The sequence below is a fragment of the Pogoniulus pusillus genome, chromosome 6 (genome assembly GCF_015220805.1).
Source record: "Pogoniulus pusillus isolate bPogPus1 chromosome 6, bPogPus1.pri, whole genome shotgun sequence".
Classification (NCBI taxonomy): domain Eukaryota; kingdom Metazoa; phylum Chordata; class Aves; order Piciformes; family Lybiidae; genus Pogoniulus; species Pogoniulus pusillus.
In genome coordinates, this window is record NC_087269.1 from 25,538,183 (window position 1) to 25,562,131 (window position 23,949).

The 23,949-nt window shown below is 48.0% G+C and overlaps 1 protein-coding gene across 11 annotated transcripts in view; it reads right to left on the minus strand.

Annotated features, from left to right (window-relative positions):
- Positions 1-23,949, minus strand: part of PCDH15 (protocadherin related 15) — a 1,224,756-nt gene that overhangs the window by 242,951 nt on the left and 957,856 nt on the right. For all 11 annotated transcript variants that reach the window (XM_064145003.1, XM_064145009.1, XM_064145013.1 and 8 more), the window contains one exon: positions 19,775-19,887. In XM_064145003.1, coding sequence (XP_064001073.1) covers positions 19,775-19,887 — 113 coding nt within the window. The remainder of the gene's footprint in view (positions 1-19,774; positions 19,888-23,949) is intronic.

The following is a 23,949-nucleotide window of genomic DNA, read 5'->3' on the forward strand; positions in this document are numbered from 1 at the left end:
TTTGTATCCATTGCCTCCTGTCCTATCACTGGAGACCGCTGAAAAGAATAGAACAGAATCATAGAAGGGTCTAGGTTGGTAGGGACCTCAAGGATCATCCAGCTCCAACGCCCCACCATAGGCAGGGACACCTCCCACTAGAGCAGGTTGCTCAAGGCCTCATTCAACCTGGCCGTAAACCCCTCCAGAGAGGAAGCAGCCACAACCTCGCTGGGCAACCTGTGCCAGTGTCTCAGCACCCTCACTGGAAAGAACTTCCTGCTAACATCCTGTCTAAATCTCCCCTCTGCCAGTTCAACCCATTACTCCTCGTCCTGTCATTGTCAATAGTCCCTCCCCAGCCTTCCTGTAGGCCCCCTTCAGATACTGGAAGGCCACTCCAAGGTCTCCTTGAATCCTTCTCTTCTCCAGACTGAAGAGCCCCAACTCTCTCAGCCTGTCCTCATAGCAGAGCTGCTGCAGCCCTTTGAGCATCTTGGTGGCCTCCTCTGGCCTGGCTCCAACAGTTCCATGTCCCTCTTGTGTTGGAGGCTCCAGAACTGTACAGAGGACTCCAGGTGGGGTTTGACAAGAGCAGAGTAAAGGGGGAGAGCCTGTCCTCTCCTTCTTGTCCTTCACCCCTCAGATATTTATAAACAAGCATAAGATCTCTCAGGCTGCTCTTCTCCAGGTCTCTCATCATGATTCCTGGAGGGATTTCAAAGCCAGATAGTTGTGATGCTGAGGCACATGACTAAGTAGCAGACTTTCAGTGTGGAGTTAATGATTGGACTCAGATGATTTAAAAGATCTTTTCTAGTCTAAATGATTCTGTGATTCTATACAAGAAGGAAAGAATCCAAGAACTTCAGACACTCAAACTGTGAAGAAGATGGAAACATTTTATAGCATTTAAACCAATGCAATTAAAACCCAGGAGCAGTCAGCAGAGAGAAGGAAGGTCAGGGCTGAAAAAGTGACTTCTTTGAAGTGCATAACTGAAGTGGGAGATGAAGGTAAAACAAAGGACAAAATGCATCTCAATTGAGGGTAATTTTAAGGATTGTAGCTCAAACAGTGGATTAATTTACAAGGTCAGAAAGCACAGTGCAAGGAAAGAGCTACTGAAATGGATTAAAAATTGGCTTAAGGACAAGAAGAGCTCAGAGTGTCTTGAGAACAGGGGAGAAATTTGACTTTCCTGTCAGTGAAGCTTGTCATGTGACAGTGAAATGGAATTGGCATGGAATGTGTCTAGACACTGTACTTAAAAAATCCACCCAATATATCTCGGGTTCTTTTCCCCCCTCTTGTACCAGGATGACCTCATTGCTGTCTACAACTACCTGAAGGGAGGCTGTAGCCAGGTGGGGTTGAGCTCTTCTGTCAGGCACTCAGCAACAGAACAAGGGGACACAGTCTCAAGTTGTGCCAGGGCAGGTCTAGGCTGGATGTGAGGAGGAAGTCGTTGTCAGAGAGAGTGATTGGCATTGGAATGGGCTGCCCAGGGAGGTGGTGGAGTCGCCGTCCCTGGAGGTGTTGAAGCAAGGCTTGCATGGGGCACTTTGTGCCATGGTCTGGTTGATTGGATAGGGCTGGGTGCTAGGTTGGGCTGGATGAGCTTGGATTGATTCTTCCAACATACTTCATTCTATGATTCCATGATCCCTGGGCAGCCTGTTCCAGTGTTTCACCAACCTCATTATAAAGAGCTTCTTCTTGGCATCCAAACAAAATCTCTCCTGCTCCAGTTTCAAATCACTGCCTCTCAGCCCATCAGCACAGGCCTTTCTAAATAGCCTCTCCCCAGCCTTCCTGTAGGGCCCCCTCAAACGTTGAAATGTAGCTATAAGGTCTTCATGGAGCCTTCTCTAGGCTGAACAGTCCAAAATCTTTCAGCCTGTCTTCAAAGGAGAAGTTCTCCAGCCTCCTCTGAACCCACTCCAGCATCTCCATTTCCTTATTCTGCTGGGTCTAGTTGATTGGACAGTTCTGGGTTCTAGGTTGTACTGGATGAGCTTGGAGGTCTCTTCCAACCTGGTTGATTCTATGTTTCTACATAGTGCCATGACCTAGTTGATTAGATAGGGCTGGGTAATAGTTTGGACTGGATGAGCTTGGAGGTCTCTTCCAACCTGGTTGGTTCTATGATTCTATGTAGTGCCATAGTCTATTTGACTGGATAGAGCTGGGTGCTAGGTTGGACTGGATGAGCTTGAAGGTCTGTTCCAAGCTGGTTGACTCTATGAAACTCATGCTACTGCTTAACAGAATTAAATGCTGCAGTGTACACAGATACTACTAACATGGTGTCAGATTGAACACCTCCCCTGCAAAGAGAGACTGAGAGACCTGAGGCTATGGTTATATACCAAGGGTGACTTTGGGGTCAGTAGGGCTGCAGTGCAGTGAACAGAAGTACTTAGAGTTGCTCACAACACTTCTCTTCAGGTTGGACTGGATGAGCGTGGAGGTCACTTCCAACCTGGTTGATTCTACGATTCTACACCAAGGATGACTTCAGGGTCTGTATGGCTGCAATGCAGTGAACAGAAGTACTTAGAGCTGCCCATAAAACTTCTCCTCAGTTAAAGAAAACACCACCTCTGAAGATAGGCATGGGAATCATCTGCCAATGGAAACATTGGATCCTCCTACATTCTATAGCTGGACACAGTACCCCAGAACTCCCTTTTTCTCTTTTTTTTTTTTTTTTTTTCCTTTTATCTCCTTATTCACAAACATAAAAACTTAGATCTGCACTCAGGTTTTTAATTCTGCATTCACTCTTATCACTGAATCATAGAAATCGTAGAACCAACCAGGTTGGAAGAGGCCTCCAAGCTCATCCAGTCCAACCTAGCACCCAGCCCTGCCCAATCAACCAGACCATGGCACTAAGTGCCCCAGACAGTATTTGCTTCAGCACCTCCAGGCACAGCAATTCCACCACCTCCCTGGGCAGCCCATTCCAATGCCAATCACTCTCTCTGTCAAGAACTTCCTCCTAACATCCAGCCTAGACCTGCCCTGGCACAGCTTGAGCCTGTGTCCCCTTGTTCTGTTGCTGGGTGCCTGAGAGAAGAGATCAAACCCACCTGGTTACAACCTCCCTTCAGGTAGTTGTAGACAGCAATGAGGTTACCCCTGAGATGGAACAGAGAGGCCAGAAATTCCCAAAATGCTTGGATTAGGAACGCTTTTGTGACAGTGACAAGCCAAGAGAAGTAATTGAATGCTGAGTTCAGAGAAGGGATAAAGATCTGAAAAGCCAATTTAGCAAACAGTTATTGCAGTTAATACCTGCAGGAGCTGCGCAGCAGTTCAAGCGAGCTAATGATGGTGAGGATTTCATCACTGTCAGGAAGTGGCTGGAGCAACTACTTAATGAAAATACATTTCTCCCATTCTTCTTCTAATCTGCCAACATGAGCACAAAACCACTCTCAATTGTGCAGCCTATGGTCTATTTCGAGGCAGAGCAATCACCCTGCTCCCCATTATGGTTGATACAGCTCTACTGTGCTGCAAGATCATAGGAGGAGACTGCTGCACTTGCACTTCCAAAGAGAGAGACCAAACCAAGCTGGTTCCAGAACAAGGGCAAAATATTTTTGGGCAGCTACACTTGGCACAAGATCTGCATTTTGTTTTCCACTTTGTAGTTCAAGAAATGTGTGGAAATGATTTTTATTCTGGGAAATTGTCCTCTACAATCACCTGAAGGGAGTCAACTGGGGCTAGGCTTTTCTGCCAGGCACCCAGCAAGAGAACAAGGGGACACAGTCTCAAGTTGTGCCAGGGGAGGTCTAGACTGGATGTTAGGAGGAAGTTGTTGGCAGAGAGAGTGACTGGCATTGGAATGGGCTGCCCAGGGAGGTGGTGGAGTGGCCGTGGCTGGAGGTGTTGAAGCCAAGCCTGGATGAGGCACTTAGTGCCATGGTCTGGTTAATTGGCCAGGGCTGGGTGCTAGGTTGGACTGGATGAGCTTGGAGGTCTCTTCCAACCTGGCTGATTCTATGATTCTATTCTATGATTCTATTCTTACTCTGCCAGGTTGGACTAGATTGTCCTTGATGTCACTTCCAACCAGGCATTCTATGTGATTCTTTATTTATTATGTGTAATAATCCACAGTGATTATTTTCCTAATGACTTCTAATGGTCAATATTATTTCTTTTTCCTTTTTTGTTCTTCTTCTGACAGCCACAGATGACTGAACCAACCTTCACACTAACAGTGCCAAGATCTCATTTTCAAGTCAGGCCAGAAGCCATCATTCTGCCTGTAAGGCCAAGGTGTTCTTCTCTGACTTGTTTCACTTTATTTTTAAACTGTGCCTAATTTTATCAGCCATTTTATCACCATTTCAGTCAGTCTTGCAAAGTCCTTCTGCTATTCTACCATCAATCCTCATCTTTACCATTAGCACAGGAGAAGTGAGGCAACAACAGCTATGCCAGACATCTCCCCAAGGTGTCAAGGAGGTGAGAGCCAACAACCAAGTGAGGAAATGGTGGACCCAGGCTGGCAACCAAAATCTGCAGGGTGATGCAAGCAGGAGGAACTCCATAATCATAGAATCATAGAATCAAGCAGGTTGGAAGAGACCTCCAAGCTCAGCCAGCCCAACCTAGCATCCAGCCCTGCCCAATCAACCACTAAGTGCCTCATCCAGGATTTTCCTGAGCACCTCCAGGCACAGCCACTCCACCACCTCCCTGGGCAGCCCATTCCAATGCCAATCACTCTCTCTGCCAACAACTTCCTCCTCACATCCAGCCTAAATCCATATCCTAACATCCAATCCTAACATCCATCCCTTCACTCTATATCACTGTTCCCATTCTCAGTTGAAGCCCCTTGGCTCTTAAGAGACTGTCAAAATTTCTGCAATCACAGTAAATAAGGTGACTGTTTTTTCAGGGGAGGCTCATTCTTGCTCCACAGCACACTGCAACAACCTAAGATGTTGTGATGTTTTCTAAAGTATTTTATGAAGTAAAACCACTTTAACAATTTGCTACTGGCAATTGCCCTCCTTAATCTCCACTTACACATTCTTGAGGTTGAACTGAGCCTTGGTGGTCCTGTGTCTTCCCATCCTCAGCCTGTTCTGAAAGTAACATGAGCCCACATAAAATAATTGTCATAGAATCATAGAATCAAGCAGTTTGGAAGAGACCTCCAAGCTCATCCAGTCCAACCTGCAAGAGAGAGTGATTGGCACTGGAATGGGCTGCCCAGGGAGGTGGTGGAGTCACTGTCCCTGGAGATGTTCAAGACAAGCCTGGATGAGGCACTTAGTGCCATGGTCTGGTTGATTGGACAGGGCTGGGTGCTAGGTTGGGTTGGATGATCTTGGAGGTCTCTTCTAACCTGGTTGATTCTATGATCTCCTGCTATCACTTGTTAGTAGGGAGAACAGATAGAGTAACTGCTGAGGAGAAAAGAAATTACATGCCTTCCTGTCACAAAGCACTGTCCTCCAGGAAAAAGGGAGCTGTAGTAGTGGCAATATGCTCATTAGTTTGTTATTTCACTAAGAATATCAAGAGATGTTCCAGCAGGGCTGCTGATCAAAGCTGGCATTAGTTTTTAACCTTGGAGGTTGCTGAAGTTGTCTTCCCTCTCACTGCAGCTGTGGGTTAATTTCTCTAGCAACTACCTTCTGCAAAGCAGGTCTGCTTCAGATGGAGATGAAGGGCATGGCTGAGAGACTTGGAACATTTTAGTCTGGAGAAGAGAAGATTGAGAGGGGATTTGATAAATGTTTATAAGTATCTGAGGGATGACCAGGAGTGGGGGGGACAGGCTCTGCTCACTGCTCCCTGGGATAGGACAAGGAGCAATGGGTGTAAGTTGCAGCAAAAGAGGTTCTGCCTCAACACAAGGGGGAACTTCTTGACTGTAAGGGTCACAGAGCACTGGAACAGGCTGCCCAGAGAGGTTGTGGAGACTCCTTCTCTAGAGACTTTCAAGGCCTGTCTGGATGTGTTCCTCTGTGCTCTGTATTAGATAGTATTGTCCTGCTCTGGCAGGGAGTTTGGACTCGATGATCTCCTTGGGTCCCTTCCAACCACTAACATCCTGTGAGCCTCTGATCCCTCTCCACACTGCTCTCCAAAGAGACAGGTAAGGTCCTTTAGACACGAATTTTCAATCAGCACCCATGTATTGATAAATAGAAGCATAGGTACAGGCTGGGCAGTTAATGGCTTGAGAGCAGCCTGTGGAAAGGAATTTGGAGGTATTGGTGGACGAGAAGCTCACAATGAGCTGTCAGTGTGCTCCTGCAGCCTAGAGAGCAAAGCAGGGCCTGGGCTGCATCAAGAGAAGTGTGGCCAGCAGGTTGAGAGAGGTGATTCTCCACCTCTACTCCACCCTGGTGAGACCCCACCTGGAGTAATGTGTCCAGCTCTGGAGCCCCTATTACAGGTAAAATCTGGATGTGCTGTGTGTAAAGGGAAGTGCCACAAGGATGGTCAGGAGGCTGGAGCAGCTCTCCTATGGACAGACTGAGAGAGCTGGGGTTGCTCAGTCTGGAGAAGAGAAGGCACCAATGAGACCTTACTGTGGCCTTTCAATATCTGAAGGGGCTACAAGTAAGCTGGGGAGGGACTTTTTAGTGTGCCAGGTAGTGATAGGACTTGGGGGAATGGATACAAGCCAGAAATGGGTAGATATGGATTGGATGTTAGGAAGAAGTTCTTCACCATGAGGGTGGTGAGACACTGGAACAAGTTGCTGAGGGAGGTGATGGAAACCTCATTTTTCAATGTTTTTAAGGCCAGGCAGGATGGGCAACCTGATCTACTGGAAAGTGTCCCTGCCCATGGGAGGGAGGTTGGAATTAGATGATGCTTGAGGTCCCTTCCAGCTCTCACAATTCTGTGATTCTATGAAAACTTACTCCAAAAGCAGTAGTTGAGTTTGAGAGAGGAATTATTGTTCTTACAGGATGCATTTCTGCCTCTCAGGAATAACCTCTCACAAGAGGGGCGATGGCACTAAAGACAAAGAATGCTCACAAGTCATAATGCTCACAGTCTCACATATTTTGGGTCTCAGAGAGATTGTATTTTTAGTTTCAGGATCATTAACACTGGGGAGCCCTGACAGTTAAAGGCTCTAAATCCACATGCTTCTTGTCACAGCCTTGCAGCTGCTACATGGAAAATTCAATAGGAGACACACAAGCCTCCACATGGCATAGAATCATAGAAATCAACTGTTTGGAAGAGACCTCCAAGATCATCCAATCCAACCTAACACCCAACTGGTCCAGCTCTGGAGCCCTCAACACAGGAAGGACTGAAACAAGCTGCCCACAGGGATTGTGGAGTCTTCCTCTCTGGAGATATTCAAGACTCACATGGATGTTTTCCTGTGTGATCTGCTCTAGGTGATCCTGCTCTAGCAGGGGCATTGGACTGGATGAGCTTTTGAGGTCCCTTCCAGCCCCTAATCTTCTGTGATTCTGTGTTATGGACATGGAGGTTCCTTGGAGGGGTTGGAGCACCTCTTCTATGAGGACAGGCTGAGGGACCTGGGATTGTTCAAAGTACTCTGGGGAGACCTAATTGCCACCTTCCAGTACCTGAAGAAGGCCTACAAGAAGTCTGAAGAGAGAGACTGTTTACAAAGGCCTGCAGTGATAGGATCAGGGACAATAGAAACATAGAAACAGTCAGGTTGGAAGAGACCTCCAAGCTCATCCAGTCCAACCTAGCACCCAGCCCTGGCCAAACAACCAGACCATGGCACTAAGTGCCCCAGCCAGGCTTGGCTTCAACACCTCTAGGCATGGCCACTCCACCACCTCCCTGGGCAACCCATTCCAATGCCAATCACTCTCTCTGACAACAACTTCCTCCTCACATCCAGCCTAGACCTGCCCTGGCACAGCTTGAGGCTGTGTCCCCTTGTTCTGTTGCTGCTTGCCTGGCAGCAGAGCCCAACCCCACCTGGCTACAGCCTCCCTTCAGGTAGTTGTAGACAGCAATGAGATAGTTCTGAACTAGACAAGAGTAGATCCAGATTGTATGTGAGCAACAAGTTCTACACCATGAATATGGTGGAGCACTGGAATGGGCTGCCCAGGAAGGCAGTAGAGGCTCCATCTCTGGAGGTATTCAAGTTGAGACTGGACAGGGCTCTGGGCAACCAGATCAAGTTGAGGATACCCCTGCTGAGTGCAGAGGGGGTTGGACTACATTACCTTTGGACACCCTTTCCAATCCAGACTCTATGATTGTATGCCCTTTTGGAAAGCCCCTGTTGCCCTGCAGGGAGCACAAGTGACAAAGTTTCTCTAGGAGGGACAAGAAGTTTGCCTCAGGCTTACCACTGAATGTCTTCTGGAGATAGCAGGGAGGGTGAAAAGCAGCATTTCTTATTAAGTAGTTTAGCATTTTTTTCCATTGTGTACCTCTCTGACAATTCAGTATTTATCAGCAAGGCAGTTTTTCTGCCACAGATGAGTGCACCAATTTGCTGCCTGCCCTCTTCCATGCATTCTAATATTCATGTATTGACTTAAGCACCTTTTTCATTTCACTCTTTTCCAAAATATTTTGGTAAAAACAAGAAAAAAAAGAATAAATTGATCTCCTGATATCAGAGGGAATATATTAAGGGCAGAATTTAGTGAGTCCTGCAAAAATCGCATATTTTCTGTTTAAAGGGGAACATCACACAAGCTAAAATAGAACCAGGCTCAACTTCACCACTGAAGACACTGTCCTGCACCACATTCTGGTCTCCAACCTGGTGACACATGGGTTTGATGGGTGGACCACTAGATGAGTAAAGAACTGGCTTGATGGCCACACCCAGAGAGTGGCTGTCAATGGCTCCATGGCCAAGTGCAGGCCAGGGACAAGCAGAGTCCCTCAGGGGTCAGTCCTGGCACCAGTCTTGATCAACATCTTTGTGGGTGCCATGGACAGAGGCACTGAGTGCAGCCTCAGAAAGTTTGCTGCCCACACCAAGCTGTGTGGTGCAGCAGCCAGGCTGGAGGGCAGGGATCCATCCAGAGGGACCTGGACAGGCTGCAGAGGTGGGCACAAGCCAACCTCCTGAGGGTCAACAAGACCAAGGGCAAGGTCCTGCATCTGGGTGGAGGCAATGCCAAGCACAGATCCAGGCTGGGCAGTGAGTGGCTGGAGAGCAGCCCTGAGGAGAGGGACTTGGGGGTGCTGCCGGAGGAGAAGCTCAACAGGAGCCAGCAGTGTGCACTTGCAGCCCAGAAAGCCAACCAGAGCCTGGGCTGCAGCAGGAGAAGTGTAGCCAGAAGGGCCAGGGAGGTGATTCTCCTCATCTACTGCGCTCTGCTGAGACTCCACCTGGAGTACTGCATCCAGTTCTGGAGCCCCTGGGACAAGAGGGCTGTGGAGATGCTGGAGTGTGTCCAGAGCAGGGCCAGGAGGATGCTGAGAGGGCTGGAGCAGCTCTGCTGTGAGCACAGACTGAAAGAGTTGGGGCTGTTGAGTCTGGAGAAGAGGAGGCTGTGAGGTGACCTTCTTGTGGCCTTCCAGGATCTGAAGGGGTCTCCAAAAAAGCCAAGGAGGGACTTTTTAGGCTGTGAGGGAGTGCCAGGACGGGGGGGAATGGAGCAAAGCTGGAGGTGGGGAGAGTCAGCCTCGACGTGAGGTGTAAGTTCTTGAGCATGAGAGTGGTGAGAGGCTGGAATGGGTTGCCCAGGGAGGTGGTTGATGCTCTATCCCTGGAGGTGTTTAAGGCCAGGCTGTGTGCAGCCTGCTCTAGGGTAGGGTGTCCCTGGCATGGCAGGGGGGTTGGAACTGGCTGCTCCTTGTGGTCCCTTCCAACCCTGACTGATTCTGTGATTCTATAAATATATGAATGGGCAGCACTGGAGTCCAAGGGTTTGATTCAGTGCAAGCCTGAGATACTCTCTTGGTTCAGAAGGTCCCTGAACAACACAGCTCTCAAACTTTTATTATCCTAGGAGATGGTAGGTTATTGTTCCTGCAGACTGATATTGCCTTTGACTGCACATAGAAGACAGCAATATGAACTTAATAATGCCTATGAACATTTCCATGACAGGGTTTGCTATTTCAACACACAGAAGGTGGAACCACAGCAGGGTAATTGATTTCTAATTACATCATCACAGAATTTCTTAGATTGGAAAAGACCTTCACAATCCTTGAGTCCAATCATTGGTTTCACACTGACAAGTCCTTGACTAAAACAATCCCTCAGCACTAATCACTGTGAATTGCTGTGGTTGGAAAGGACCACCAGGATGCTTGATGTATCATGGCTGCTGGATTTTAGCAGCAACAAGGAAATCAAACCAAGAGCTACCAGGCTGTAACTCATGACTTCATAGCTTATTGATTTAGATGATCATCCACCTAAGTTTCTTCACCTGTCCCTGGGACCCCAGAACTCAAGAGTAGGAAGCAGTCTCAAAACCAAATTGCTACAGAACCATCATAAAATGGTTTGGGCTGGAAGGAGACTTAGAGACCATCTATCTCCACCCTCTCTACCACAGGCAGGAACATCGTTTTTCCAGGGCACTGTGAATTTTTAACCCTTCTTGGCAGACTTAACAGCACATCTTCACATGCCCTAAAGCAGTTTGCAAACCGAGCTCCTGGGGCAGTGTCTTAATTTTAAGCCTTGCTTACCCATGAGGGCTGCAGGATGCTTGAACTTCTCCTTCCTTTTCCCTGATTGTTGGGATAAAAGGAGATGGTTTCTGTAGTGTCTTTTAAAACAAAAAGTCATGAAATTCTTTTAATCTTAGCAATATTCCCAATGCAATTGCTCGATGGAAGCAATCGATGAGGAGAGGCTGAGGGAGCTGGGGGTGTGCAGCCTGCAGAAGAGGAGGCTCAGGGCAGAGCTCATCGCTGGCTACAGCTACCTGAGGGGAGGCTGTAGCCAGGTGGGGTTGGGCTCTGCTGCCAGGCACCCAGCAATAGAACAAGGGGACACAATCTCAAGCTGTGCCAGGGGAGGTCCAGGCTGGATGTGAGGAGGAAGTTGTTGGCTGAGAGAGTGATTTGCATTGGAATGGGCTGCCCAGGGAGGTGGTGGAGTCCCTGGAGGTGTTGAAGCCAAGCCTGTCTGGGGCACTTAGTGCCATGGTCTGGTTGATTGGCCAGGGCCGGGTGCTAGGTTGGACTGAATGATCTTGGAGGTCTCTTCCAACCAGGTCGATTCTATGATTCTGTGATTCTATGAAATTTGATAGAAAACAGCAATATTTAGGAAGATTTGGTGTTTAATATGTAGTTTACTTTCTAGAGACCCATTCAAGAGGTTTGCCCAAAGTTCTCAGCCCAAATATATACTTCAAACCAGTAAAGGTTTTATAATTTTGATTAAATAAACGAGGACTTACTCTTTGTGCTGAAATCCCTATTTGCACCTAGTTAAAATTTAGAAGAACAAAGAATAAGCACAAATCCTTTTAAGTGCTAGAAAAGATATTCCTTAAGATTTACTGGATGAGAGGGCAGGGCTGGGTGATAGGTTGGACTGGATGATCTTGGAGGTCTCTTCCAACCTGGCTGATTCTATGATTCTGATATCCTCCTAAACCAGGTTGCTCAAGATCCCATCCAGCCTGGCTTTGAACACTTCCATGCCTTTGACAGAAGTGCTAAGCAGCAGAGTCTGTATGCAGATTTCAAACTAATCGAAGATAGGAACATGAAGCCTAACAAAATTAAATAAAAAACCCTGTCAAGATTAGCAACAATTCACTTGCATCTCCTTTATTTGGTTCTACAAGTTCTTTGTTTGTACAGAAAACCCAACAAAATAGATGTCACCTTGCTTGGAAAGTGGCTGAGAGCCACTAAGGGTGAAAATATCTCAGACTGTAATCAAACATCAGCAGTGTTCATTTACCAAGTAAATCCATGGAATCCTAGAGTAGTTTGGGTTGGTAAAGACCCCAAATATGATCCAGTTCCAACCACCCTACCATGGGCAGGGACATCTCCTACTAGACCAAGTTGCTGAAAGCTCTGTCCAGCTTGGCTGTGAGCAGTGCTGGGCTTGGAGGCATCATAACCTCTTTAAGCAACCTGTCCCAGTGCCTCATCACCTTCACGGGAAAGGATTTCTTCCCAGTATCCAGTCTAAATTCTGCTTCTTCCAGTCTGAAGCCATTACCCATCACCCTATCACTCCATGCCTTTTAAAGAAGACCTCCTCCATCTCCCAACAAGCCCCCTTCAAATGCTGGGAGGCTGCTGGAAGGTCTTCCTGGAGCCATCTCTTCTCCAGGCTGAACAAAGCCAACTCTCCCTGTCTCTCTCTCAGTAGAGGTGCTCCAGCTCAGATCCAATCACAGCTTACTCCACTCTAAGCAGACAGATGCACACATGGTCAGCTGAGGCAGGAAATTAATAGAAGCATTCCAAAAAGTGCAGAGCTATCCCTCTAAGACAATTCTGTCTCATCTCTTCTCACACTACACTAACAGTTAAATTGCTTAGAAGATAGAGAATCACAGAATCACATCAGGGTGAGAAAAGACCTCTAAAATCATCAGGTCCAACCTTCTACCCAACACCTGCATGACCACTAGGCCATCCCCATAGTGGCTCAGGGGTGACCTCACTGCTGTCTGCAGCTACCTGAAGGCAGGCTGTAGCCAGGTGGGGTTGGGCTCTGCTGCCAGGCACCCAGCAACAGAACAAGGGGACACAGCCTCAAGCTGTGCCAGGGGAGGTCTAGGCTGGATGTGAGGAGGAAGTTGTTGTCAGAGAGAGTGATTTGCATTGGAATGGGCTGCCCAGGGAGGTGGAGTCGCTGTGCCTGGAGGTGTTGAAGCCAAGCCTGGCTGGGGCACTTAGTGCCATGGTCTGGTTGCTTGGACAGGGCTGGGTGCTAGGTTGTGCTGGATGAGCTTGGAGGTCTCTTCCAACCTGCTTGATTCTATGATTCTCCATACATCTACTAAATTTTCAGTGCCTCCAAGGAAGGTGACTCCCCCACCTCCCTGGGCAGCCTGCTCCAATGCCTGACCACTCTTGCAGCAGAGAAGTTTTTCCTAATGCCCAATCTAAACCTCCCCTGGTGCAGCTTGAGGCTATTTCCTCTTGTCCTGTCATTAGTTATATGGGAGAAGGTGTTAACATCAGCCTCATTCCAATCTCCTTTCAGGTAGGTCTAGAGACCAATGAGGTCTCCTCAGCCTCCTCTTCTTCAGGCTAAGCAATCTCTGCTAGTTTGAGCTCAGCTGGGATATTTTGGTGAGAAGAATTAGATGCTAGGCTGTGAAAAGGAGACAATGGTGATGTCTGCTGCACTCATAGGCTTGCTGAGATGGATAAGAACAAGAACATAAATATAGATAAGGGAGTCTCTCTGGGCTTTTTGGGCTGCACTTCTCTCTCTAACCTGCCTGACTAATCCTGCTGCTTCCTAATCCCCCGACTGATCCTCCAAACTCACCTTGAATGTAATGCAAAGTCTGGGATAAGGTAGAGGGGTGGAAGGAAGGTGGAAGGGTGGTTGGAAGCCTCTCCTGGGGACTCTGGTTTCTGGGAGGGCTGTTATGTTTCTGTATCACTTTTTACCTTGTCTATTTCTGTCTCTAGCTGTATCTATTGTAAATACCTGCTTGGGTATTGTGCTAAGCTGTAAGTATAAAGCTTCATTCTTTAATTTCCAGCTTGCCTGAGTCTAGTCTGGGTGATTTTCTTAAGTGTGGGAGCAGGGAACATTCAAACCATCACACAATCCCAGCTCCCCCAGCTCCTCCTCATGAGACCTGCTCTCCAAACCCCTCACCAGCTTTGTGGCCCTATATGAAAAGGATCTGTGCATTAATAAATCTCTGCGTGTATTATTGTCATGCCAGAGAAACTGCTGCCCTTGCTGGAATGCATGGAGGGAGCCTGTAAATCCATCCTTAACTCTCCTGTGCTTAATAAATTCCCAGAATTAAGTGCAAAAAAGAACTCCTACAAATTGTAGTTGGTTGTAGTGGTCACAGGCATCTTTTAGAATCATAGAATCATAGAATCAGTCAGGGTTGGAAGGGACCACAAGAATTGTCTAGTTCCAACCCCCCTGCCATGCCCAGGGACACCCTACCCTAGAGCAGGCTGCCCGCAGCCTCATCCAGCCTGGCCTTAAACACTTCCAGGGATAAGGCCTCAACCCTGGGGCAGCCGAAGATGGCTCAGGGGAACAGCAACAGTAAAAGGTCCCCGGTGGGTGCTGGGGGCTGTGTCTGGGAGAGCATGGGCAGGGGGACGGGGGGAGGAGATGCCCAGCACAAGCTGCCCAGCACACTGCCCTCAGATCAACAGTTGCAGGTGGGGCGAATGGGTGAACACGAAAGAGAAAGGCACTGCTGCTTTATTACTGAAGATTTGACTTCAGACCCTCACTCACGCAAACGTCGGCAGGGGGGTGGTGCTCCTGGGGGTGGGGTTTTGTTTGCTTGTTTTTTTTATCCTTTTTTTGTCTTTTTATACTTAAAATAACACTTATTTCCCTGGAGCTCTGCTACCTGCACTCAACACAGACACCCAAAGGCAGGCAGCATCATAGACTCACAGGATGTTAGGGGTTGGAAGGGACACAAGAAGATCATCGAGTCCAATCTGCCTGACAGAGCAGGACCACAGAATCTAGCTCAGGTCACACAGGAACACATCCAGACAGGCCTTGAAAGGCTCCAGAGAAGGAGACTCCACAACCTCTCTGGGGAGCCTGTGCCAGTGCTCTGGGACCCTTACACTAAGGAAGTTCCCCCTTGTGTTGAGCTGGAACCTCTTTTGCTGCAGCTTCCATCCGTTGCTCCTTGTCCTATGCCAGGGAGCAGTGAGCAGAGCCTGTGTCCCCTCTCCTGGCCAGCCCTCAGATAGTGATAAACATTTATCAAATCTCCTCTTAGTCTTCTCTTCTCCAGACTAAGCAGCCCCAGGTCCCTCAGCCTCTCCTCATCAGGCAGTGCTCCAGTCCCCTCAGCATCCTCATAGCTCTCTACTGGACTCTCTCCAGCAGATCCCTGTCCCTCTTCAACTGGGGAGCCCAAAACTGAACACAGTATTCAAGATGAGATCTCAGCAGGGCAGAGTAGAGGGGGAGGAGAACCTCCCTTGATCTGATGGACACACTCTGCCTAATACACCCCAGGATCCCATTGGCCTTCTTGGCCACAAGGGCACATTGCTGTGCCATGGATGTTCTCCACCAGGACCCCCAGGTCCCTCTCCACAGGGCTGCTCTCCAGCAGTCACCTCCCAGCTTGGACTGGTGCAGTTTATTCTTCCTCCCCAGGTGCAGGACTCTGCACTTGTCCTTGTTGAACCTCAGCTGGTTTCTCTGTGCCCAGCTCTGTCTGTCCAGGTCTCTCTGGATAGCAGCACAGCCTGCAGCTGTCTCAGCCAAGCCTCCCAGTTTGGCATCATTGGCAAACTTGCTGAGCAGACTCTGTCTGTCTGTGCCCTCATCACTGTCATTGATGAAGATGTTGAACAGGACTGGCCCCAGCACTGATCCCTGAGGGATTCCACTGGTCACAGCTCTCCAGCTGGACCTGGCACCATTGATCATCACTCTCTGAACTCTATCTTGTAACCAGTTCCTAACTCACCTCACTGCCTGCTCTTCCATCCCACACTTCTCCAGCTTGATCACTAGGATGTCATGGGAGACAGTGTCAAAGGCCTTGCTCAGGTTAAGGTAGACTACATCCACTGCTGTCCCTGCATCTGCCCATTCAGTTATGGCATCACAGAATGCTATCAGGTTAGTCAAGCAGGACTTCCCCTTGAACTTTCCCGAACACAACTGAAGCCACTTTATTATTATTATTATTATTATTATTATTATCATTATTATTATTATTATTAACCATTGTTATTTTCTACTAAAAAAAAATACCACAACCAAACAAGAAAGAGCAAACACAACTAAGTTGTTACTGACCTATATGCTGTCAGTGGAAAAGCTTCTACATGGCCACACAGAGGCATGGACACAGCTGGAGATCCTGGCCACTCTGTCACACCACATTTGTCTGTATTCCTTCATCCCTCCTGATTTCAAGAGCCAGCAGTGAGTACCATTGCTCCTCCCACCCCATAATGACTGAAAGATTGAGTTTTGCTTCTGCTCTTAAGGGAAAAATCAAACCAAACCAAGCCAAACTCTACTCACATTTTCCCTAAGGGAAAGGAAGCATTTTTTGTCTAGCTGTGTGAGAGGCCAAAACCACTGTGGCTGGGAGCTAGCAAAGCTACAGCGCATGATTGAGAGAGCTTCAAAGCCTGTTACAGAAGGAGCTGCTCTTGCCAAAGGGACTGTTTGCTGCCAGTGTCACTTTTAACACCTTCAATAATTAGAGGAGTAGAGGCTAATAAATAACTCTTAGAAGCTTTGCATTTAGAAACAGATTAAATAACACTAAGAAAGAGCAAAGAGCTTTATGACACCCCTGTGATAAAACATCCTGCAGTTTGGAAAGGCCATGCCTTGTTTTACCTGATCAATACACAAGTGAGCTGCTACTTTAAAAACTGATTGCTCTGTCTCCTTCCTCTTTTATTTACTCCTCTGCTTACTAATAAATCCAGCAAAGCCTACACAGCTGTCTGTCACTGGACAGCATCTCAAGGAACAACTCCAGACTGTTTCCCAAAGAACCAAACATGATTCTTCTCTGTTGGCATTAGAGACTGGCTTTGCTGGGCTGACTTCTGCAGTCCTTTCACATAAATTCCACCTGCAGCAGAACTTGCAGCTTTCTACAGCTCTGCTCAAAGTAAAATTCAATAGCTGAGTGCCTTCAGTAAGCCCAGCAATTAAATATTGATCTCATCACCTCCTATTCTTTTCCTCTTAATCCTCAAATCCTTAATCCTCAAACTCAGACAATTATTTGTCTCCATACAATTCAGCAGCATAGGTTGTGACCTGGAGGAGAGGTCAGCTATAAACAAAATGTGTTCTCAGGACAACTGATCTCATAAAAAGTGAAGCTACAAGTGGCTATACTTAAATTTGCTCACACAATATCAGCATCACAGGACATGTTAGAGCTCTGCTACCATCCACTTTCTTGTCAAACACTCTTCACACCCTTCTTCTCCATGGCTGTGCCAAATGATGTCCTCCGATCGGCAAAGGAGCCAGGAAAGAATTGCAAAGCTGGGACTCAGTAACCAGATGAAGGTAACATTCTAAGAGTTCCTGTAAAGAGACAACTAACTGATCTGTGCTTTGATCACTTGGCTCAGCTCAGAAGTGCAGGCTGTTACCAAGTCAGGCTGTAATATTAAGGACAAAGCAGCATGCAAAACACAGAAGGGAGGCAATCGTCTGTGGCAGGGTTTCAAAAGATCAATAACAGGTCTGTGCCTTTTCCCAGCACTAGGAACTGAACAAGACCAGAGCTGGTTCTGTTTCACAAGTCTGCTAGCTTGAGGCTAATTGGATTTTTTTAATGAGAGAAATTAGATCATTGGCTGTGAAAAAGGAAAAGAAGGTGATGTCTAAATTAGCCATTCGTTCTGATGAGTTGTATAAAAACACAAACATAGATAAGAGAGTGTCTGTGCCTGGCCTCTGCTGCAATAACCATTCTGCCTGCACACCTTCCAACAAAACATTCTGCTTCTTAACCTTGCCTTGCTGACCTCCTCCAACTCACCTTGCACGTAAGAGAGAGATGCTGCAGTAAGGGAGAGGGAGGGAGGGTGTAGAAATAAGGTGAAAGGGTGCTTGGGAGCCCCTCCTAGGGGACTGGGAGGTGCATTGTGCTTCTGTATTACTCTTAACTTCTATGTAACTGTATAGAGTTGTGAATAATTGTAATATATCATAGAATCAAGCAGGTTGGAAGAGACCTCCAAGCTCATCCAGTACAGCACCCAGCCCTGTCCAATCAACCAGACCATGGCACTAAGTGCCCCAGCCAGGCTTGGCTTCAACACCTCCAGCCACAGCCACTCCACCACCTCCCTGGGCAGCCCATTCCAATGCCAATCACTCTCTCTGGCAGGAACTTCCTCATCACATCCAGCCTAGACCTGCCCTGGCACAGCTTGAGACTGTGTCCCCTTGTTCTGTTGCTGGGTGCCTGGCAGCAGAGCCCAACCCCACCTGGCTACAGCCTCCCTTAAGGGAGCTGCAGACAGCAATGAGCTCTGCCCTGAGCCTCCTCTTCTGCAGGCTGCACACCCCCAGCTCCCTCAGCCTCTCCTCACAGGGCTGTGCTCCAGAACCCTCCCCAGCCTTGCTACCCTTCTCCAAACACCTTCCAGTACCTCAACATCTCTCTTCAATTCAGGAGCCCAGAACTGGACACAGCACTCAAGGTGTGGCCTGAGCAGTGCTGAGCACAGGGGCAAAAGAACCTCCCTTGTCCTGCTGCCCACACTGCTCCTGAGCCAGCCCAGGATGCCATTGGCTCTGCTGCCCACCTGGGCACACTGCTGCCTCCTCTTCAGCTCCTCTCTACCAGCACCCCCAGCTCCCTCTCTGCTTGGTTCTCTCAGTCACTCTGTCCCCAGCCTGTAGTGCTGCTTGGGGTTGTTGTGGCCGAAGTGTAGAACCCTGCACTTGGCCTTGTTCAATCTCATCCCATTGGTCTCTGCCCACCCATGCAGCCTGACCAGATCCCTCTGCAGGGCTCTCCTACCCTCCAACAGCTCCACACCTGCTCCTAGCTTGCTGACGTCCGCAAACTCACTGATGCTGGACTCAATCCCCTGGTCCAGATCATCACTAAAGATATTGAAGAGGACTGTGCCCAGCACTGATCCCTGGGGCACACCACTGGTGACAGCTGCCAGCTGGATGTGGCACCATTCACCACCACTCTCTGGGCCCAGCCCTCCAGCCAGCTCTTGATCCATATCATGGTGAATCTATTGCAACTATCTGCTTGTATATTGTGCTTAGCTGTACATATAAAGCTTCATTCCTTAACTTCCAGCTGGCTGAGTCTAGTCTGGATGAATTCATTGTGTGTGTGTGTAGGGGTGGTGCCCAGAACCAGTACACACAAGATTTACTTTTACACAGTAGGCAGCTTCCTTTTGCTTTCATTATCCTTAAAAAAAAAAAAAAAAAAAAAAAAAAAAAAAAAAAACAAAACAAAAAAACCCCACCCACAAACCAAAGAAAATCTCACTCAGAAATCACTACAAGGTGTGGAGATGATTTTTTGTTCTACTCACTCCCAACATTCTGTACTGAGACATTTATTTGTATCCATGTGATTCTCTCTCCATTTTGATTGGATAGGGCTGGTGTTTAAGGCCAGGCTGGCTGAGGCTGTGTGCAGCCTGCTCTAGGGTAGGGTGTCCCTGCCCATGGCAGGAGGTTGGAACTAGATGATCCTTGTGGTCCCTTCCAACCCTGTCTGATTCTATGATTTTATGGTGATAGGTTGGACTGGATAATCTTGGAGGTCTCTTCCAACTCAATTAATTCTATGACTCTAGCATGGGTTGTGAACTGGAGAGAAGCTCAGCTGTCAACAAAATGCCTGCTCAGCACAGCCGAGCTCACAAAAAGCAAAGGTATAAGTGGTAATAACACTGAAGTTTGTTCAGTCAATATGAGCATCACAGGACATGTTTGAGCTCTATCACCATCCACTCACTTTTGAAACACACTTCACACCCTTCTTCTCCAAGACTCTGCCAAATGATGCACCACAAAGGAAAATAAAAAGCAGGAAAGCCATGCAGAGCCCCTCCTGTGTTTTCTCTAGAGCTTCCTGTTATGAAAGCAGCTCCCAAAAGCATATGGAAATAGGAATTCAGCCCAAATTACCTTAATCACCAAGTCAAACTTCTGGTGTAAATCCCTGTTTATTGGCTTGAGCAGCGTCAGTTCAGCCGTTGTGAGGTTCATGTGGAAATACTGGGGGTAATCCTCGGGAGTGCCTGCAAAAGAGACATGGAGATATGAACAAATGCCTCTGAGAAAGACTCTGCTACACAGTAGATTTATTCTACTCATTAGTCACAAACTGTGAGACTGCATGGAGAGCAGCCAGGCAGAAAGGGACCTGGGGGTGCTGGTAGAGAGGAGCGGAAGATGAGGCAGCAGTGTGCCCAGGTGGGCAGCAGAGCCAATGGCATCCTGGGCTGGCTCAGGAGCAGTGTGGCCAGCAGGACAAGGGAGGTTCTTCTGTTCCTGTGCTCAGCACTGCTCAGGCCACCCCTTGAGTGCTGTGTCCAGTTCTGGGCTCCAAAATTCAAGAGAGATGTTGATGAGCTTGGAGGTCTCTTCCAATCTGTTTGGTTCTATGTTTCTATGAAACTCATGCTGCTGCTGGACAGAATTAAATGCTGCAGTCTACATGGAGCTTACAAATACTACTAACATGGTGTTGGATTGAACACCTCCCCTGCAAAGACAGACTGAGAGCTTAGGCTGTTCAGTCTGGAGAAGGGAAGGCTGAGAGAGGACGTTATCAATCTCTATACATATGTGATGAGTGAGTGTCAAGAAGAGGGTGCCAGACTAATTTTGATGGTGCCCAGTGATAGGACAAGGAACAGCAGGCACACACTGGAACACAGGAGATTCCACCTCAACACAAAGAGACACTTCTTTAAGGTTAGAGTGACAGAGCCCTGGAACAGATTGCCCAGAGAGGATGCAGACTGTCCTCTGGAGACTTCCAAAAGCCCCCTGGTTGTGTTCTTATGCAGCCTACCCTAGGTCATCCTGCTCTGCCAGGGGAGTTGGACTTGATCTTTGGAGGTCACTTTCAATCCCTGCCATTCTGTGGTTCTGTGATGTCTTTCATATCACTCTGAAGATCCTCCTCAGCTGGGAATCCCTAAATGCTTGAGAATGAAAGGAGCCCAAACACACCCCCAGAAGGGTAGGAATGCCCAGTTTCTGGGACATATGTCTAAATCTAATCAGAAAATTGGAGAAATGAGCTGTCACTACAGCACATCAGCTCCCACATTGCTGAAACCCAATTTGCTGCCCACCTAAGATTGAGACTTTCTCATTTGAAGTACCTGTAGCCCCTGCTGCAGTGATGGGCAGGGTCTGCAGTGCATTACTAACAGCATACAGACCAGTAACAACAACAGACACATTCTTTGAGAAACCCTTCTAAGAGTTTCTCATCAGGGAGGAGGTACCAGGTGAAACCTCCTCTAACAGCTTATTCTTACTGCCAGTATGAAACAGGATTTTCACAGCTGTGAAGTGTTTCCAGGACACTCTTCAGCAGCGTTAAAATATCAGCAGGCAGAGCCTGCCTTGAATTGTGGCCTCATGAAGTTTCAGCATGGCTATGCAAAGGCTGAAGATGACACTGCTGTGCCCAGCTTCTTGGCTGGCACAGTAAGGCAGCTGCAGCCCCAAAAAGCTCCCACAGTGCTGTGCTCAAGCCAAAAGGCTCTGGCAGCAGAGCCTGGCACATGAGAGGAGAAGGATTAAGTTGATTTTGAGCCATGTGATTCTCAGGGAACACTAATTGCCAAGGCAGGAGGTAGTAAAAAGCAGGTGCAGGAAGTCACTCATCTACCAGAGAATTGCTTTTGTTGGAAAAGACATTTTGCTGTGCCATGGTTACCTTGTTACCCACCAGGACCCTCTCCACAAGGCTGCTTTCCAGCAGAACACCACCCAGCCTGTACTGCTGCAGTTGATTCTTCCTCCCCAGGTGCAGAACTCTGCACTTGTCCTTGTTGAACTTCATCTGTTTCCTCTGTGCCCAGCTCTGTCTGTCCAGGCCTTGCTGGATGGCCACACAGCCTGCAGTTGTATCAGCCAACTTGGTGTCATCAGCAAACTTGCTGGGCAGATACTCTGTGCCCTCATCAATGTCATTGATGAAGATGTTGAACAGGAGGTTGCTTCCAGCTGCTACCATTCTATGATCAGTTTTACTAAAAAGCATCCAAAGAAACCCACCTACTGACTGCAGCTGCAAGATCTGGAGCTGTTTCAAGCCTAAGAAGAGCCCTGTGTATAGCAACTGAGGGACAGAAGCACTCCTAGCTGATGGGATACATGCCCCACGAAGTCCTCTGAGTTCAGGAGAAACCATTCCCTGAAGCAGCCATGACATCAGGGCAAACACTGCCAAGCCAACCCCCTAATCCAATTTAACAGCCTATAACACACAGACAAGATGATTTTTCTGATAAAGGAGGTTATAATTTCTTCACCTTTCCAGTGGAACAATCAGAAACTGCTTTTAGAAAGCCAGTAGCTTTCCCAGGAGATAAGTTACTGTCCAAATGCATCTGAAACAATTTAGTTTGTGACTTAAAGGACAAGAATTTGCTATGGAGATATAAATACAGGTAAATATAAACACATATTTAGCTAGGAAAATATAAACATACATCCTGTGACTATCTCTGTGCACACATAAGCCATCAACTGAAGGAGTAGTAAGAGGAAGAACCAGTACTGAATACCTTCTCTGTATGACACCAAGCTGTGTGGTGCAGCAGACACACTGCAGCAGACACACTGGAGGGCAGGGATCCATCCAGAGGGACCTGCACAGGCTGCAGAGGTGGGCACAAGCCAACCTCAGGAGGTTCAACAAGACCAAGTGCAAGGTCCTGCATCTGGGTGGAGGCAATGCCAAGCACCAATCTACACTGGGCAGTGCCTGGCTGAAAAGCAGCCCTGAGGAGAGGGACTTGGGGGTGCTGGTGGAAGAGAAGCTCAACAGGAGCCAGCAGTGTGCACTTGCAGCCCAGAAAGCCAAGCAGAGCCTGGGCTGCATCAGGAGAAGTGTGGCCAGCAGGGCCAGGGAGGTGATTCTGTCCCTCTACTGCACTCTGCTGAGACCCCAGCTGGAGTACTGCATCCAGTTCTGGAGCCCCTGGGACAAGAGGGATGTGGAGATGCTGGAGTGTGTTCAGAGAAGGGCCAGGAGGATGCTGAGAGGGCTGGAGCAGCTCTGCTGTGAGGACAGACTGAAAGAGTTGGGGCTGTTTGGTCTGGAGAAGAGTAGGCTCCCAGGGGACCTTCTTGTGGCCTTCCAGGATCTGAAGGAGACCTCCAAAAAAGCTGGGGAGGGACTTTTTAGGCTGTGAGGGAGTGCCAGGACTGGGGGGAATGGAGCAAAGCTGGAGGTAGGGAGATTGAGCCTGGCCATGAAGAGGAAGTTGTTCATGATGAGAGTGGTGAGAGGCTGGAATGGGTTGCCCAGGGAGATGGTTGAGGCCCCGTGGCTGGAGGTGTTTCAGGCCAGGCTGGCTGAGGCTGTGTGCAGCCTGGTCTAGGATAGAGTGTACTTGCCCATGGCAGGGGGGTTGCAACTATCTGACCCTTGTGGTCCCTTCCAACCCTGACTGATTCTATGATTCTATAATCTCTGTTATACCATCAAGTCAAATGCATAGTTTCTGGCTGCAATTCCTGTGTTCTCTGCTCCACTTTCTCATTTCAACTCCTAATTAGCTGATCCTGCAACCAAACATTTGGCAGGTAACAGATTGCTGTAGTCTTATCAGCTTGCACGTGGCACTTTGGGACATGGTTTGACAACCATGCTGGTGTTGGGCTCGATGACCTTGGAGGCCCTTTCCAACCCAGACAATTCTATGTTCACAGGAGCTGACGCTGAAAGTAATAAAACCCAAGAGATTCAGGACTTGATGCCAAAGTAGAAAAGAGGAGGTTCCCTGGAGGGCAACAAATAGAGAGGGAAGTGACTCACAGAAAATGAGAATAGAGGTGGATGTAAGAGGCATAAAGTGATCTAGCACAGGGAAGATGGAGCCAAAGTGACACGTGGATGCCAGGAAAGAATCCAAGAAAACTAACACCAAACCAGAAACAGGTAAAGACAACAGCAACAAGGACAACCAGAGAAATAAATTTTGGAGTTTAATAAGAGTTCCATTGCCTGAATCTTAGCTGATCATAGAATCATAGAATCATAGAATCAACCAGGTTGGAAGAGACCTCCAAGATCATCCAGTCCAACCTATCACCCAGCCCTATCCAGTCAA